This window comes from Limanda limanda, chromosome 17 (genome assembly GCF_963576545.1).
Source record: "Limanda limanda chromosome 17, fLimLim1.1, whole genome shotgun sequence".
In the NCBI taxonomy this organism is placed as follows: domain Eukaryota; kingdom Metazoa; phylum Chordata; class Actinopteri; order Pleuronectiformes; family Pleuronectidae; genus Limanda; species Limanda limanda.
The window spans coordinates 7,664,961-7,682,960 of record NC_083652.1 but is presented as its reverse complement, the minus strand read 5'-3'; the positions used below and the strand labels follow the sequence as shown (position 1 = coordinate 7,682,960).

General features: G+C 43.3%; 1 protein-coding gene across 1 annotated transcript in view; it reads right to left on the bottom strand.

The window, feature by feature from the left end:
• asic2 (acid-sensing (proton-gated) ion channel 2) overlaps window positions 1-12,342 on the bottom strand; it is a 391,248-nt gene extending 378,906 nt beyond the window's left edge. Inside the window, exon 1 of the mRNA XM_061090462.1 lies at window positions 11,770-12,342. Coding sequence (XP_060946445.1) covers window positions 11,770-12,342 — 573 coding nt within the window. The remainder of the gene's footprint in view (window positions 1-11,769) is intronic.
• Between the last annotated feature and the right edge of the window lie 5,658 nt (window positions 12,343-18,000).

Sequence of the window (18,000 nt, the reverse complement as noted above, 5' to 3'; positions counted from 1 at the left end):
CTTCCCCTTTAAATAGTCCTGTGTCTGTTTTGTTGGCGAGAGGAGGCTTTTGTGGTGAGCTGTGTCAGAGCGCTGATTGTTTTGTTTGGTCCTGATGTTTGCTGGTGTCTTGTGTGAGTTTTTACCAGTAGTTTAAGTTGTAGCAGCCTACTTTTGTTTTGTCTTTTGTCTTTGTTTACTTTGTTTGTTGTGCGCACAGGGACTACAAGGATAGGTAAGATACTCCGGGGTTTACATATCACACTCACGTAGGTTTACTGTTTGTTAATACCTCAGGTTAGAGTGAGCACCACCCGCTGTACTTTTGGGTGCTAAGCACCTGTAAAGGCGGGGGGGGATTTCTTTGTGTTATTTTTCTTTGGTGCCACTGTTAGTCCTTGTTGATCCCTGTGTTGCTTTGTCTAAATAAATACTGTCTTTATCTTATATCTGGTCTTGTGTTTTGTGTGATTGCACCCTCACTTATTCAGACCTGTTGCATTTATGTTATGTCCAGCTACGAGCCACCAGGGGGCGTAACATAAATTGGGGGCTCGTCCGGGATCTTTGATCCTAATTAAGCAACAGGTTTGTTGAGTGTTGGTGTCAAGTAGGCTGTTGATATTGGTTAGATTAGTTAAGGTTTGTGTTAAGGCTGGTTGAAACATCATGGACACGTTTGATCTTGCGTGTTTTCTTAGTGATCCTTCTGTGGAACAGATTGATCGCTGTAAAAAAAAAGATTTGTATGCCATTGCGGCACATTTTGAATTTTCAGTCCCCCCAAATCAGCTTAAAGCTGAATTGAAAGAAGCGGTCGTACGTATGTTGGTTCACAACAAAGTGCTTGGTACGGGCAGCAGTGCCGCTACTCGTGCGCCCGCTAGTCCAGCCTTATCCTTGTCTTCTAACTCAGAGAAGGACAGCAGGGAGGAAGAGGTAGATGGGGGAGGGCTGGGTAAGGATGAGTCAGTTCCTTCTGATCTGGAGCGTAAGCCTCCTCTAACTCTGCCCCGACTCTCTCCATTTTCCTCACCTAGAGCAAGTGATGATGCCCGCTATAGGCTACGCTTAGCGCGCTTGCAGATGGAGGCGCAGGAGAAAGAGAAAGAAGCAGAGTATAGTCACAAGTTGGCTATTCGTAAAATGGAATTAGAAATAGAGGCGGATAGCCGCAGATTAGAAATAGAGGCGGATTACCGCAGAATAGAAATAACCGCAGATAAAGAGGTGAAGTTAAAGCGCCTAGAAATAGAAGCTGCTGCTGCGAGTTCAGCTCAAACTCGGTCCGTATCTGCTGAATCCTCCGCGCCTGCGAGAGGTTTTGAAGTGAGCCGAAATATCGTGCTAGTTCCTCAGTTTCGTGAGGCGGAAGTAGACTCATATTTTACTGCCTTTGAGCGAGTGGCTACCTCCCTGCAATGGCCAAAAGAGGTATGGTCTATAATGCTTCAATGTAAACTCACAGGTAAAGCCCAGGAGATTTTAGCTTCCCTCTCTCTAGAAGACAGTTTGTCTTATGACACTATCAAGACAGCTGTGCTTCGTGCATACGAACTCGTGCCAGAGGCATATAGACAAAAGTTCAGGACATTTAAGAAATTGTCAAGTAAAACCTTCGTGGAGTTCGCCCGTGAGAAAGAGACTTTGTTTAATCGCTGGTGCAAGGCAAGCAACGCGACTGATTTTGACACTCTATCTCAATTGGTTCTCATCGAAGAGTTTAAGAATTGTCTGCCTGATCGAATAGTGACGTATCTCAATGAGCAAAAGGTTGGGACAGTAGGGCAAGCTGCGGTGCTTGCTGATGAGTTTGTGTTATCGCACAAGCAAACATTTGGGATTCCCCGATATGAGAGTAGGTCTTTTACTCCTTCTGCCTCGGCTAGAATGCAGTCTAGTCCGCCACGTTCCTTGCCTCTCCGCTCTAACGAGGAACGGGAGTGTTACTATTGTCACGAAACAGGTCACATAAAGGCTGACTGTTTTAGGTTAAAACGCAAGCTGTCACAGCCAAGCAAACGACCAAAAGAGGTTGGTTTGGTGCAAACATTGTTGGGTCCAGTGTCACTAGTCCCGGAGATGGAGGACAATACTCTGGAACCCTGTTACACACCATTTGTGTTGGACGGCCTGGTTTCCCTTAGTGCGAATGCGTTGAACCAGCATCCAGTGCGCATATTAAGAGATACTGGCGCAGCACAGTCTTTTATATTGTCAGATGTGTTACCTTTTTGCAATGACACTTTAAGTGGCTCCAGCGTGCTTGTGCAAGGCATTGAAATGGGCTTTGTGTCTGTGCCTCTCCATAAGATACATTTATCCTGTGACCTAGCAAATGGAGTGTTTAAAGTGGGCGTGCGCCCGTCTTTGCCCGTTAGAGGCGTCACATTTCTGCTAGGGAATGACATCGCTGGTGGCAAAGTTATGCCACTTTTAGAAGTTCAAGAAAGACCTGAGATTTTGCAGCCTGATGTGTTGGCTCAGGACTTCCCTGAAGTGTTCCCTGTGTGTGTGGTCACCCGTGCTCAAGCACGTAGTCTGGGTGAAGCAGTTGATTTGTCGGATACCCTGTTCGCTACTGAGGTGTCTGGCCAGACTCTTTCCCCATCTGTGATTATTCAGTCTACTGCTGAGCCGAGTGTCCAGCTTAAGGTTCAGGGCGATACTTCCACCACAGAGACAACTAGGTTGCCTATGGTACGAAGTAGTCTTATTGCTGCTCAGAAGGAGGACGTTACTTTAGCAAAGTGTTTTGCTGCGGCTCTTGCTCCAGAGATCGCTAAAAATAAAGAAATTGATTATTTTATGGAAAATGATCTACTGATGCGGAGATGGAAATCTCGCGCTGATTTTGATAATGAGTGGAGTAATGTTTTTCAGATTGTTGTGCCTACACAGTACAGACAGTCCGTGTTATCTCTGGCTCATGAACATCTCTGGTCTGGTCATCTAGGTGTTACGAAAACCTATGACCGAGTGTTGCGACATTTCTTCTGGCCAGGTTTGAAGCGAGATGTGTCTTCGTTTTGCCGTACGTGCCACGTGTGTCAGATTACGGGGAAGCCTAATCAGGTTATCAAGCCTGCACCTCTTCACCCGATCCCGGCTATAGGGGAACCGTTTGAGCACGTGTTGGTTGATTGTGTTGGTCCTCTGCCAAAAACGAAATCCGGTAACCAGTTCCTGTTAACAATCATGTGTGTAGCTACCCGGTATCCAGAGGCTATCCCTCTTAGGAGTGTAACAGCTCAGTCAGTAGTAAGGGCCCTGATCAAGTTCTTTTCTACTTTCGGCCTTCCTAAGATCGTGCAAACCGATCAAGGTACCAACTTCCTTTCGGGTATTTTTGAACAGGTGTTAACATCCCTCTCGATATCACATCGGATCTCGAGTGCTTATCACCCTGAGTCGCAGGGGGCACTCGAAAGATGGCATCAGACGTTTAAGTCAGTGTTGCGCAAATATATCATGGAGACCGGTAGGGAATGGGATGAAGGCGTCCCTTTGGCTCTATTTGCCGTTAGGGAAATAGTGCAAGAGTCACTAGGTTTTAGTCCAGCAGAGCTGGTATTTGGTCACACCGTGAGAGGCTCTTTAAGGGTGTTAAAGGATCAGCTAACAGACAAGAGTTCGTCCACCCAGCGAAACGTGCTGACCTACGTGAGTTGCTTCCGAGAACGACTGCACGGGGCTTGTAGTATCGCTAGGGAGAGTCTCTCTGCTGCACAACAGGGTATGAAGCGGCAGTTTGATGAAAAAGCACTTCCACGTTCTCTACAGCCAGGTGACTTGGTTTTAGTGTTACTGCCCATTCTGAGTAATTCAATGAGTGCTCGGTTTTCAGGACCCCTGATAGAAGACGGAAAACCAGAGTGTGTCATATAAATATGTTGAAAAATTATTACAACAGGAGACGTTGGCTTTGCTGCTTGCGCTTCAATTTTTTGAGGTGTATGTTGGGTCTAGTGCGGAGCCTGTGGTGATTTACACAGACCACAATCCGCTGGTGTTTCTGCATCGCATGCACAACCACAACCAACGACTGATGCGTTGGTCTTTGTTTATTGAGAATTACAACCTGGTGATCCACCACAAAAAGGGCACCGAGAATGTGTTTGCAGACGCTCTGTCTCGCGTGTAAATATTGTTGGTCAGTAGTCCTCAAAACCTCTCTGTTGGAAATTGATATTGATTTTGGGTTTACGGGATGGTTTAAGGTATCGTCAGCCCTGGGCTGACTCTTTATGGGGGGGAGTGTTACGGACAGTGTTCTGTATGTCCTGTATGTATACATGTGTTGTGTTCTGTCTTGTGTTGTTGTTTTGTTCCCACATCCTTATAGACTGGTGTTGCCTCCAGTGACTGGAAGGGGGAGCTCTCGGGCAGGACGTGCCAGTGAAGTGGCCAGAAGAAGAAGCATCATGGCCGCTCATCTCACCTGCATCCAATCTTCCAATCACCCCACCTGTGACAGATCTCTCGTCAACCCTTCCCCTTTAAATAGTCCTGTGTCTGTTTTGTTGGCGAGAGGAGGCTTTTGTGGTGAGCTGTGTCAGAGCGCTGATTGTTTTGTTTGGTCCTGATGTTTGCTGGTGTCTTGTGTGAGTTTTTACCAGTAGTTTAAGTTGTAGCAGCCTACTTTTGTTTTGTCTTTTGTCTTTGTTTACTTTGTTTATTGTGCGCACAGGGACTACAAGGATAGGTAAGATACTCCGGGGTTTACATATCACACTCACGTAGGTTTACTGTTTGTTAATACCTCAGGTTAGAGTGAGCACCACCCGCTGTACTTTTGGGTGCTAAGCACCTGTAAAGGGGGGGGGGATTTCTTTGTGTTATTTTTCTTTGGTGCCACTGTTAGTCCTTGTTGATCCCTGTGTTGCTTTGTCTAAATAAATACTGTCTTTATCTTATATCTGGTCTTGTGTTTTGTGTGATTGCACCCTCACTTATTCAGACCTGTTGCATTTATGTTATGTCCAGCTACGAGCCACCAGGGGGCGTAACATGAATATTTAATTGAATATCTTTTGAACCTTTTGAAGGTCTTCGGCGCAATTTAAGTTACCAACTGCCAGTAGATGTTAACAGGTATTAGCAGCCACCAGCAGATGTTACAGACAATTATGCACCTTAGCGTCTTCAAGTGTTTTGGCCTTGTACTTGAAGAATACTAACTTGAGGGTACGCTGAGGCTATCAAACGTCTTTATTTCATGTCTCCATTTGCTTCAGAGGTTGATAAAGTAAAGTCTTTGTAAACACTGGAGTTCTGTTAGCCCTTCAGAAAACCCTCAGGTTTTAGATGGTCATTTTCAAACAATGCTGAGGTTTTATGCTGCGATCACACCGGACGTGAAGAAAAGATTTCACGCATTAAGATTACATACAAAATCAATGCAAAGATGTGATTAGACTCCAGTATCGCATCTCTCCCCTAGGGCTTCGCATTCTAGGCTTTTAGTACTGCGAATACGGTATAGGAGTTCGCGCTTGAGTTGAAATATTTGAACTCTGGTGTCAAATTTGGTTGACTCAATGTCACAACTGCCAAACAGCTCTGAGAATTTAATTAAAAAACTCAATCCTGGCACCGACCAGAGCTGGAGGGTCATCAAACCGGTCGCTGCTCAGCCTTAAGTAGTGCTGGAAACTACAGTCATCCAGACACAGCTCCTGAAGGAGCAGGTTAAAGTCCCAGAGCTGTCTGCTATTCTGAATGGGCTGTGCTGGCATATCCGGCGCTTCCACAACTCATAAACCGCAGCAGTAGTCCTTACTTCAGCCAGTACTCTCCTCTCTTCTGCTGGCTCCCCCCGGTGTTTGCCTCAACATGTACAACGCCAGTAGTATGTACCAATGTTTAATAAACAATGAACAAGTAGGACATTTTCTTTATATTTGCTTAATGGTACCTGCTAAATTCTCATTCATGGATTCTGTAAAGTCAGGCGGATCCAGGGAACCTGTCTGGTGTTAAAACTTATTCCTTGCACATTCAAGTGTTTCATTAAATGTATCGTGTTGCTGGTCTTGGAATGAATGCCCCTCATCGCATTGAGCCTGATAAAATGCTGCCATCTTTTTTCCTACATGCCTCTAACATGCGTTTGTGTATTTTTCTCTTAGACAGCCAAATACCAGCATGATCAAGTCTTGGAACTAGAATGCTGTACACCTATTGGCTCACTAATGGTGATGAGATTCAGTCCTTGGGTATGAAAAGGGGATGGAAATTAAAATCATACTTATAGATATAAACAGGTTAATATTTATTCAGTAGATGAATAAAATATTTCAAACGCCAAAGGGAATTAATTTAGTGAACAAAGCACAGAGAACTTTGCTCAGAGTTCATCCCTGACCAGCTTAGTTTGATGAAGTAAATAGGCTCAGACATCATTTGCTCATGATTTTGTTGTTTAGTTCTTGCACCTCTGAAGTACATAAGATCCTAATTAAACGAGCAAGACCATACAGCATTTGTGTCTCATTTTCATAATGAAAGATCTGAAAATGAATGCAGTAGTTTGGAGTTTCAAACTTTCATATTTTCTGTTGGACACAAAAAAAAATCCTGAATTAAGCTTTTAATTAATCACAATTGACCCCCAGCACAAAGCCAAAATTAGATGTTTTAGGATGAGGAAAAAAGCCACAACTGCAGAAGGCTGCAGCATCTACCACATATCCACACTGAGCCGTCTGTGGCAGCACTCCAGCTTTTCTCTCGAGCTGGTTAAATAGTACAGGTTGTTGCTTCCTCTCAGGGTGTTTCAGAGTGGTGGGCTTACGGTTGGCAGCGGTACTTTTTATGCCCTTTAAGAGACTCAGACATTACGCCCGCCGGGAATGTAAAAGGCCATGGTAATGCCACATTAGTGATTAATACAGTACACCCAGTAAAATCTAATGTGAAGCATTGGGCTTTCAAATGTTGTAAAATGAGTCTACAGATGATGCAATGCAGTTAGTGTGATTGAGCGACCAGAGGAGGAGTGGGAGGACAGATTATAAAAGAACACAGTCCTCCCCAATGGGTGACTGACAGTGGTTTTGTGCGACTCTGCTGGTGAGAGCGAGGCAAATCTAGCCGTGTAATAATCAGCGAGTGAAGTGATAAGGCCATGGGTTGTGTGTAATGGCTAATTGCTGTTGCTGTAAACAGCCAGCACCATTACATTTGCAGCGCTGATCCAACAAGGCTGCGGTAAGGGGAACAGACCAGTTGCTAATTAGTGTCTGTGTGATACAGAGCTCAGGGTCTGGCTGCAATCAGGTTCGACATTAAGGCATGAGATGTGTGATAGGGTCCTCCCTGGCCTGCAGTGCTCCGGGGGTCTTTATATTTATATAACCGAGGCATGCAGGGAGCGCAGGCCAGGCCCACTGAGATAATCTGCCCTGGCTGACACTGATGCTGCTTGTCAGTGTGATCAATCAGCTTTTAACAACGGTTGTAATCAAACACGGCAAAAACAAAGCCAGGCAAAGGGGAGTCCACTAATTCAAATACACATGACACATTATCTACTCACACTGACATCATCACCTCTTCCAAGATTGAGTTTTAAAAGGACAGTGTTTTGACCGCAGGAAAATATTAAGTTGTGATTAGGCACAGTTGAATATTTGCAACTTCATGACAAAATATGAAGATACATTAATATATATATATATTAATTTGGTTGTTTGACACAGAGTGCACATAAAGATGGAAAACACATCTCCATTTCCTCCCACTATTCGAGTCTGCACAGTGGCAATCAGGGGATGGTAGCGCTCTATCGAGGTCTAACGACTCCGCTGTTCATTACTTTTCATACTGTTTTTAATAGCATAAGAAAAACTAAAGATGAGCCTTACATCAAAATACCAATTTCATCAATTTGATAAGAACAACCTTTAAAGCGGACCACTCAGCGTTCTGTCAGAGATGTTGGATTTAAAAGAATCTCTGAACAGGCCGAAAGAAAGCTTTTGTACATTCCCCTCACTTTCTGTTTGGATGGCAGAATAATTAATTTGGCTCGAGACGTGCCCTCCTTTCTGAAATCCTCGAAAAACAAGTTTACCAAAGTGCTTATTAAGGATGAATCAGGTTGGGTGGGTTGCAGACATGCTTTTGTATGAGCTTGTGAATTAGCGAGATGAGCAGCCTGCACATCTGAGGAGACACATTATACGTGCTTATAGGTGGAAATGCGCACACTGATGCCATTTCCCATTTGTGCAGTGCTGCTCCAGTTCCATCAGTCACATCACATTGACTCCCATAACCCCACAATCCTCCCTGCGGTCATTCATCACAATGTCACTCAAACGCTGACTCGGGTCCCTGGAGTGTCATGGAAATGTGGTCTGTCTGCGAGCGCGTGCCTTGTCATGTATACATATATTTCAGTGGCTCTCTGTGCGTGTTTTTATCTGAATGCATGTGTCTGGAGTGCATTCATGCATGCAGTTTTCTATTTTTGGGAACCTGTTTTTTTTTTTTGTTGCTTTGCTCTCAGAAGGCGCCGGGGAGGTGTGTCGCTGCAGTGACAGAGAGAGAGCAAGTCATCAGAGAGGAGTGAGGAGAAGTCGGGAGGAGCTCGGCAGCAGCAGCAACAGGCAGAGGGCAAAGAGGATGACAGTGCCTTCTAGTAGCCTCTCTGTCAACATGATTATCTTTGAACCCAGCTTGAGGTCAATGGCGCATCAGAAAACATGCAAGATGGTTACTAAGGGGAGTCAAATAGAAACTCAGTTGGCTGAAGATGGAGACAGGGCTGAGCAAGCTTGGCATTAACGCCCTTAAGACTCAACAGAATGCAATTATGAAAATCACATGTTCTCCTGGCAGACACGAGCAGGGATCTGCTCACTTGTAGCTTTGTTGCAGCTCACTGACATATGGATCAGAGCTCCAGGGGGAGCATCTGTCCCAAAGTATGAAAAGCACATCACTGCGGCTAACATATAAAAACACTATTGTTGCTTTTCCAATTAGCGTCTGTGCATTTGGCATCTCTCAATGTGACAGGATCAGTCCAACTGTAACAGACGTAGAAGCTTTTAATATCTTGGATATAGCTGAGGTCCAATCATGAAAACAGAGTCTACTCTAAACACAATGACGAGCTCATCAAAGCACATGCCATCCCAGAGCGCTGTTTACGTTGCACATGCATCACTGGTCGGTTTTGAGGTCTGACAGCCAAGCAGAACATCTTGTTGATAAGGATCTGAATCAGCTGGAATATCCGTCCAGGCTTCAAATAGAATGTCAAACGGATGCCCATTAAATGACTATGCTCCTCTTTGTCATATATAATAGTAATAATAAAATTAACACTAGTTTTTCAGTTTTTTCTGAAAATGTAATTTGAAGGAATTTGATATAATTATTTAACACACAAAATTAGTTCAAATAGTCGAAGCCCCTTCCCCATTCACGCAGTGAAGCGTTGCACTGCTCTTCGGTGGTGCCTCCTTAGCTGCTGCCAACAGATTTTGGGCTCACCTGTTGGCAGCAGTTGCACAGTATGAGGACGACAAACAGCCTCGACTTTCCTCATTACTTTACAGTCTAATGTTCCGAACTCAAACTAGTTCCACAAGCAACTTCTGAGATGCACTAGTGTCATGACTTTTATAGCGAAACAAAGAAACATTACTAACCAACCACCAAACAAACTGACAGAAATGAAAACATAACACCTGGTGTTCAGTGCAATAGATATCACAACTCCAGGAGTAGGCAAGTAACAAATAAAAGAAATACGATCATAAACATTGGGCCTCATTCACCAAAATCTTCTGAAGACTTTTCTTAAATTTGTTTCTAAGAAAGTTTCGTAAATTTCCCTAAGAAAACGTCAGATTCATAACGCCATACCACAAAAAAGGAAACATGAAATGCAGTTACACATTCAGAAAAAGCTTCATCGGTAAAAAGTAACATAGGTGAAGTAAAAAAATGGTTTGATCTCAAAGTTGAAATCAAAATAAATATTGTCCAACACAGAAGAGACAGAAGGAAGGTAAAAGAAAAGGGAAGTGCACAGTGAGAGTTATCTGAGTTAGAGCTCCACATCTTTTGAAAAACTGTAGGTGAACACTCAGCGGAACATCTGTGGATACTCGACCTGAGCCTGACACCAGGGCCACACCAGGGCCACACCGGGGCACACCAGGGCCACACCAGGGCCACACCAGGGCCACACCAGGGCCACACCGGGGCACACCAGGGCCACACCAGGGCCACACCAGGGCCACACCAGGGCCACACCAGGGCCACACCAGGGCCACACCAGGGCCACACCGGGGGCGGAAGTGCTGCAAAGCACCAATTCTTGTGCGAGCATTTTCCAGGAGAACAGCATGAAAATCAAAAGTATGAGATGAATATTTGATCGATTTTCTGTGTTTTTTCTGTGTTTTCTTTAATACAATTTTAAGATTATGGTAATTTAAATCATATTATACAACTGTAGAACACAAAAACTGATTATTTTATACAAGCATTTCAGTTTGGGTAAGGGTGCTATTCAGTGTGCGTAGATTCTTTTCTGACCTAAGAACAAATCCATAATCGCCAAAACATTGGTGAATGTCATAATCTTCGTAAAAACTGCGTAAGAACGGTTGGTGAATGAGGCCCAATAGCATTGCTAGATTCATGTGCAGTTTATGCATATAAAAATGCTATACAGGAATATTCTGTTTGTAACCTTGCAGAGACAGTGGCAAGCGACCAAATCCTTCACTATTGTCTCCAAAGGTATTTTAGAAGAACTGTAAAGCTTTAAGACGTTCTGTTCGTCTTAGAAGAAACAAACAGAGCAGACGAGAAAACTAGATTGTGCTTTACTATTTCATTTGCTATTATACACTTGGTGGGCTGTTCAAATATTCCCTCACTGACTTAAACTATCAGTCTGAGAGAGAGGGAGCATGTAACAAGTGAGCGTTCAGGATAATGTGTTTTAATATCAAAATTCAACTTGGTGCCAGGACGAACTAGCTCCCTTTGTTCTGCCAAAAAACATATTCATTCAAAGGCCTTAATTGATAAGCAATTCCGTTTTATCAGTCCAACAAAATAAACTGCACTTCAACAACATAAGACCAAGTTGCTCAGTATTGACATATAAACAAACAAAAACAACAAGCTGCTCCTCAACAACAAGCCAAAAGAGTTGTTTTGATTATAAAAACACCAAAAAGCATCCAAATAATGCTGCACTTTATTCTCTATCTAAAAGAAAACAGCAGTTAAATAAACATCCCTTGAATGATCTGTTTTGCAGTGGAAAAGGGAAAGAGTAACTTTCTGGCTGCAGAAGTGAAGAAAGAAAGCAGCGGAGGGACTTGGAGGAATTTATTGTTCACTACGGCCCAAGACAAAACAATTACTCTCCTTCAGTGACTAAAATACTGCACACCTGTTGCAGAGCTGTACGTGCCAGTAAGCACAGTTTTATTATGTGAAGGCTGAGGACAACAACAAGGTAACAGCAGAGTGTTTGCAGAACAAATCTTGAGAGTCAATCTACGAAGCCAAACACTAGTCCCAAGGAGGAAACACAGCAGGAGACTCCCAGCGCGGCAGCATGGGAGGGAAAGAGCAGCCATCAGCATATATCAAGGCATTTTACTGGCAGGAGAAAAAGAAACTTGCAAGACTTAGAAACAAACACATACGTTCAGTGGTCTTTTACAGGTTGGGAGGCAACAAATGCACCCTGACCCCAACTAATCTCAGAACAGAGCTGACATTTACAAGAGATAACAGTGGACTCACGGTTTGGAAGTCGCTATGGCTGCACTCCTGGCCTTGGTAGCGACAGTACAGCATCATCTCTCCCAGGTCGTGGCCAACTCTCTCGATGAACTCCTTCATGCTGAACGTAGTGGGCTTATATTGGGTGAAGTTGGCTTTTTCCTGCAGGAACGCCAACACGTCCGGCTCAGCCAGGTGTGGCTGGGGGATTTTCAGGTGCACATCCAGCATGGCCATAAGCTCCCCTGCGTGGTACAGATCATTACGCGTGAGGCGACTAAAGCGGTATGCATTGAGGTTGCAAATGGTCACTGCGGGGAAGACCAGGCTGCCCGATACCACGGCATCCACGCTGGTCACGTGAGGGTAGGAGAGGAAATAGGCCAGGCGTTCGGCACTCTCCAAGGCCAACAGTCCCAGGCAGGCCAGCAGTGCTGCGGCCCAGAGCAAGCGGCGCACACTGGGCTGACCATAAGGGAAGACAAAGCGCAGGCCATGTAGCGTGCTGCTGTGAGCAAAGGCCTGCCAGGAGGTGGGATGTAAACTGGAGCTCTCCTGGCTCCCCTGACTGCCACAGCTCTCCTTCAGATCCATCATCAGCCCTCCAGCTCCCCGGCCAGAGAGCCCCAGGTGCACTCACACCTGCACAGACAGAGAGGAAACATCCATAAAAGATTTAGAGTCACATCTCATACACATACCGGCCAAACTGATAAGACGTAGGGAGTAAGAGAGAAGGAAAAAAGAAGTGTAAAGAAGAAGAGAGAAAGAGATTTCCAGTTAAGTCATAGAAAATGACTGAGGAAGACCTCTAGAACCCTAAAAATTAAAGACAGGATAAAGATGCTCCCCCAGTGCAGCCTTCTCCACTACACCTCAACTCAATCACTACCTTGAGCTGAGAGTTCCTGAAACGGCCGGTCGCTCAAGCTACACCCTCAACATCTTCATACACACAGCCACTTAACAAATGCTCTACCCAATCCCCAAACTGCCCTCCGCCCTCCCTGCCATCCTGCTGCCCTCTGTGACTGCTTGATTTCATTGACAAAAAAATCCCAGAGGTAATTCCTCTGTGACACCCGCAGCGGAGAGGTGAGAGTCACTTAAGCCGCAAGCCAATCAAAGCTGCCTCTGTGTGTGTGTGTAACGTCCCGACTCATCTCCACAAAAAAAAACACACACTCGCGCAGTAATTCTCTCATGCATGAGTGTGCACACTGATTCTCACACACATACATACACACACACACACACACACACATCCAGGTTTCTCAGGATCTCCCATGCCCCCAACTAAAAACACAAGCCTAAGCACCTCTCTCGTTCAGCCTAGCGAGGAGACATCCAGCCGGCGCGAGTGTGTGTGAGTCTGAGCGTATGTGTTTGTGCGTGTGAGTGAGTGAGAGAAAGAGAGAGAGACACCGAGAGAGAGGGGAGTTAGAGGGGGGAGAGAGCGAGAGCGAGAGAGAGAGTGCTGTTGATGATCAGAGCCGCTGGTTAGTCTTGCATGCCGAAACCAAACTCCTCCGGTTTTCCTTTTCCCCTGGCCAGATCCATCCGTTTTCCCTCCTCTTCCCAGCTCATCTGTGGCGGCGGCGAACAACAGCGGAGCCGGGAGAGAGGAGAATCGCACACACCAACACACATGCTCGCACAGAGAGCGAGAGAGAGCGCGCGAGAGAGCGAGATAGACTGTGAGGGAATAGAGGGAGGGGGAGAAAGAGGAGGGTAGGCGACACACTCCTCGCTTGCTCTCTCCACAGCCAAGTCTCTCACTGAATAGGTTTCCTCCTCCCTCCTCCTCCTCCCACGGCGACACCTTCACTCATTTGTCTTTAAGCCCTTCATATTTCCACCTCTTGTCACCACAGACAGAGTGATGGATGGATGCAAACCAGGAGGCTGTCCGGAGATAGATAGTAAAGGGAGGGGGGACAGTGGTGGCTGCTTGGTCAAGGATGGGGATGTATGTCATGGGAAGAGAGGCAGAAGAGGAGACGGAGGAGTGAAGGCAGAGAGATGTAGTCTGAGGGCAGAGATGAGCACCAAAATAATATGGGGAAACTAAAAAAAGAGTAAGCCAGCGGTCGCACAGCGATGTCACACGCAGAGATGTGAAAGAAACAAAACCACACAGTTTGAGTCAGGTGTATAGACATTGGAATTGTGAATTGGAGGTATTATGTCCTTGTGCAATGATAAATCCAGAGTCAGTATGTGAAGATGAGGAGACAGGAGGAAGAGAGCAGTGAGGAGAAACTAAAAGGTGTGAGAGCTTGGTCAAAGGTGGGAAAAGAGAAAACAAATCAGATTCTGTGACGGTTGTGGACTGAATAGAAATGAGCAGGTTGTCGACCGGACCTCCGACAATAAATCACAATGTCGCCTCATGATTTTCAAGAAAAGTTAAAAACTGACAGATTAAAACTGACACACACAAAAAGGAAACAATGGTGGATTGTTAGCAAAAGAGTCAGATTACAATTTATTTCAAAAAACTTCAAACAAAATTGATGAGAATATCTTAAATTTTCACCAGCATATATGAACAGGCTCCAAAATGAATGCCAACCAAGGAACAAATGTGGATAGATATCCTGGAGTAATAAGGATTAAGGAGTAAGCCGACCTTTAAAAAGAAAACCCACAGAGCAAAAGGAGGGCAAGGTGCCTGCTTTTAAAGTTCTCCAAAAATGGCAGGTTTGGAGATATGACCGTCATGGTGGCGATGGTGAACTTAGAAATGAGAAATGTGCGAATGAAGCAACAGACAGTTAAGGTACTGAGAAGTGTTTCAAACAAGATTAAAAATTCAAACTGAGAGCCTACTTGTTTCAAAATTATTGGGTGATTACTGCACAACACTAGTTAGGTGATTAAAATGTAATGGGCAAAATTCAACTGCCACACATAAAAATAAACCTGTCTGTAAAATTACTTTTAATATTTAATTCTCTGATCCAAAGTCATTTTTAAAACCAGCTATCAACTTGACAATTACTCATTTAGATGTTTTAACACAAGAATTAACTTTATTGACCCCATGTTAGAGTATTTATATTTGTACAGCTGCAGAAAAGAAAAGCATTGAAATAAAAAAAATGAGAAAATAAAGAGAATATGTACATAATATTCACTACAGAAATATCGCTTGTGGAGATATGAACATATGTAACCCCAGGATGATTGGACGTATACTGAATTTGGGGGAATATTATAATAAACATGTCCATAAATAGGAAATGCTATAGGTCTATAGTCTGGTATGTTATACAAATTTGGATTCACTGCGGAATACTACATGGCAAAATATTGTCACTATATGTGGGAGGTTTTGCAAAGAATTCTGAGACAGCAAATATCAGCCCTTTATACAATAATTAAGCTGTAATTGTAATATTGTTTTTTTTAAAGACTAACCTTTGTATTCTGAGAAAACTTCCAACAGGTTTCTTCCTGTTATTTTACTAAATAATCAGTTGATAGAGAATATAAGTGACACCTTGAGATTTTTTTGTGCACAAAACTTCATATAATACCCTGGTAAAACTTGATACTTCTGTTAGTGCAATATTTTACTGTGATATTTGTGTGTGTTTGTATTGTTGAAATGCGTTTTATCACATTAATTGTCTAGTAACTCACCTGTTGTGTTGTTGTTTAGCAGCAGGTCGGTTTGTGGAGCTCCATGTTTCAGTCCTCCTCTTCATCATCTTCATCCTGATAAGAATGAACCCTTCGTCCTCAACGTGTGGTGGAAAACAGCGTCAGAGGGGCGGGGCGCCATATTCCAGCTGGAGTTTACGACATGTTCCTCTTCTTCCTCTACAGCTGTCCGCGAAACTGACGCACCTGAAGTCAATCAAAGATGGCGGCCGGATGTGGCGTCACCCTACTGGTGAAAAATAAAATCCCCACCTGACTTAAAAATTGATAAAAGTTTATTTCACAAAAAGATTTCATAAAAACCCAGCTACTACATCACCACCTGTTGTTTTCCGTTTTGTTTTTGTTTGTTTTTTAAATTAAATAAATTAAAATATAAATAATTTCATGAGTAACAAACTGCACAATTTTACTGATAAAAAAAGTGTTACGGCCACGAATATACTTACTTAATTATAATAATAATACAAATAATACATTTTATTTATATAGCACTCAAACAGAGTGTGCCAAAGCACTTTGACAGCAAAGCAAGACAAGTAAATATAAGAGAAATAACAATCTGCAGGATGAAATGTGACGAGGAGGCCAGACCACCACCTGTAGGCGGTTGGAAACAAGGATGTGTTCAAATTAAATGAATATATGTAAATTTATGTCACATGGGAACTTGAACACATAAAAGCAGGAATATTACAATGAAGATAAATTAACAGGTAAAAGAAAGGATGAAAAGAAACCCCCACATGAAAGAAAGTCTATAAAAACGGTTGTAAGAAGTGATTTAAAAGATGTCACTGACTGTGAGCCTTATACTCCTCAGGTGGGATGTTTCAAAGCCGAGGGGCCGTGATGGCAAGAGCACGGTCACCTTTAGATTTCAACCTCGAGACCTTGTGACTTATGGCTTACGCCAGAGAGGAGGGAGTTGTGTGAATTACTTTTTCCAAGTCTGGGTGTGGGTTTGATTTTGGAGATGATTCTCATTTGTAGGAAGCATGAATGGACTACTTTGTAGTTTTGTGGCTCGAAGTCTTGATTATAATAGCCTTTTTTTATTTTTATAAATCTGTTTTCATGTAGCATTTTCCTATAAAGCATTCATGAACAGCAGGCTTTGTGTGAATCTTGGTGTATCCATCCATTGCTTTGCACTTGGAGGCAAAGCTCAGAAAACTGCAAGTGCACAGAGCCACTAATTAAAAGTAAAGAATTACTGAAGTTGAAAGACACGGTGTTGTATTTTTATCTTGCTGTTCAGGACACACTTATTTACACACACCCACACACACACACACTTGTCAGTCGATCACAGTCTTTCTCCCAAATGAAATTTGCTGTGGTCTCAGATGGCTGCAGGGTTTGCTGCTTTCTTAACAACTTAATTAAGCAAATCTCCCCTTTTCCCACCGAGGTAATGAGCGTAGTTTTACAGGGATTAAACAGTCTCCAGAGTTGAAAATAAGGCTTCATGCTTCTGCAATCTTATCTGGCTTTATCCGTCCAGCCAACTTTCCATTCACAGGATTATCATTAATGGTGTAAGGCCCATTAGCCTTGCAATATTCTTCTCTTTTTAATTTGCAAGGTTTTAATACTTAAACAGCTCAGTGCAACATGATGAAATATGAGTATATTCTTTCCGTCACACGCCAAAGATATAAAATTTGCCTTCTTGCCTCGGATTATCATGGATATCTGATAATCACACAGAGGTGTTACTCTACTCTAACAAAGGTTTGCATAGAGATGGATGCCAGGCTAAAGGAAAACACACATAAAAGTACCATTGAAATGCTGCTGAGAGCCACTAAGGGTTGAATGAACACAATGATACAAGCTGTGGGGGTTAGAAGATGGGCTATCCAACATGTTATCCTCCCTTAGGTGTTCAGTTGGGTTGAGATCTGATGGTTTACACTGTTTGAAGCAGCTTCATTTACCATGTTCCTCATTTATTTAATTGTTTCTTGTGTATATGTCACATGTGAACATATAGTATTCACTGTATTATGTAATTGAGCATAATTTTTTTTTTTTTAATTCAAAATGTGTTCCTAGAAAGCAACTGACAGAACAAGGTCCATTGTCACTCTTCAAGTAATAAATCGTTTGTTATCATCATGGGACTGTAGTTCAAATATAAACTATATAAGTGTCATGCTCTCTAATGTAATTTGTTCTAAATGGGCCCCATCTTTTGTTCTTTCTGTTTTGGTACTGTAGAGCACATTTTAATCTTTCACTGACCCCTGCCTGACATGTATTTTTTTAAATTTTCCAAACCTTTGTGAGTCATCAGCTCTCCCCTTAAGACAGAACTTTTTTAAAAAGATGCCTGTTGGATATTTCCGGCCTCTCTGGTCAAATCTCAGAGTTAGCAATACTTTGCAGAGTAAACCATAGATAAGGATCCCTTTTTTTAAAAATCGTATTTTGTCAGTCATAAGGCACGTCTTATACGATATGCATGACTAGACTGAAAGAGTTATTACACTTTTGACTATCTCAATGGATTATGAACAACAATATGCCGTTACCAGGAAATAATGATGCAGAAGCACCAAATTTTGCCAGACCGGG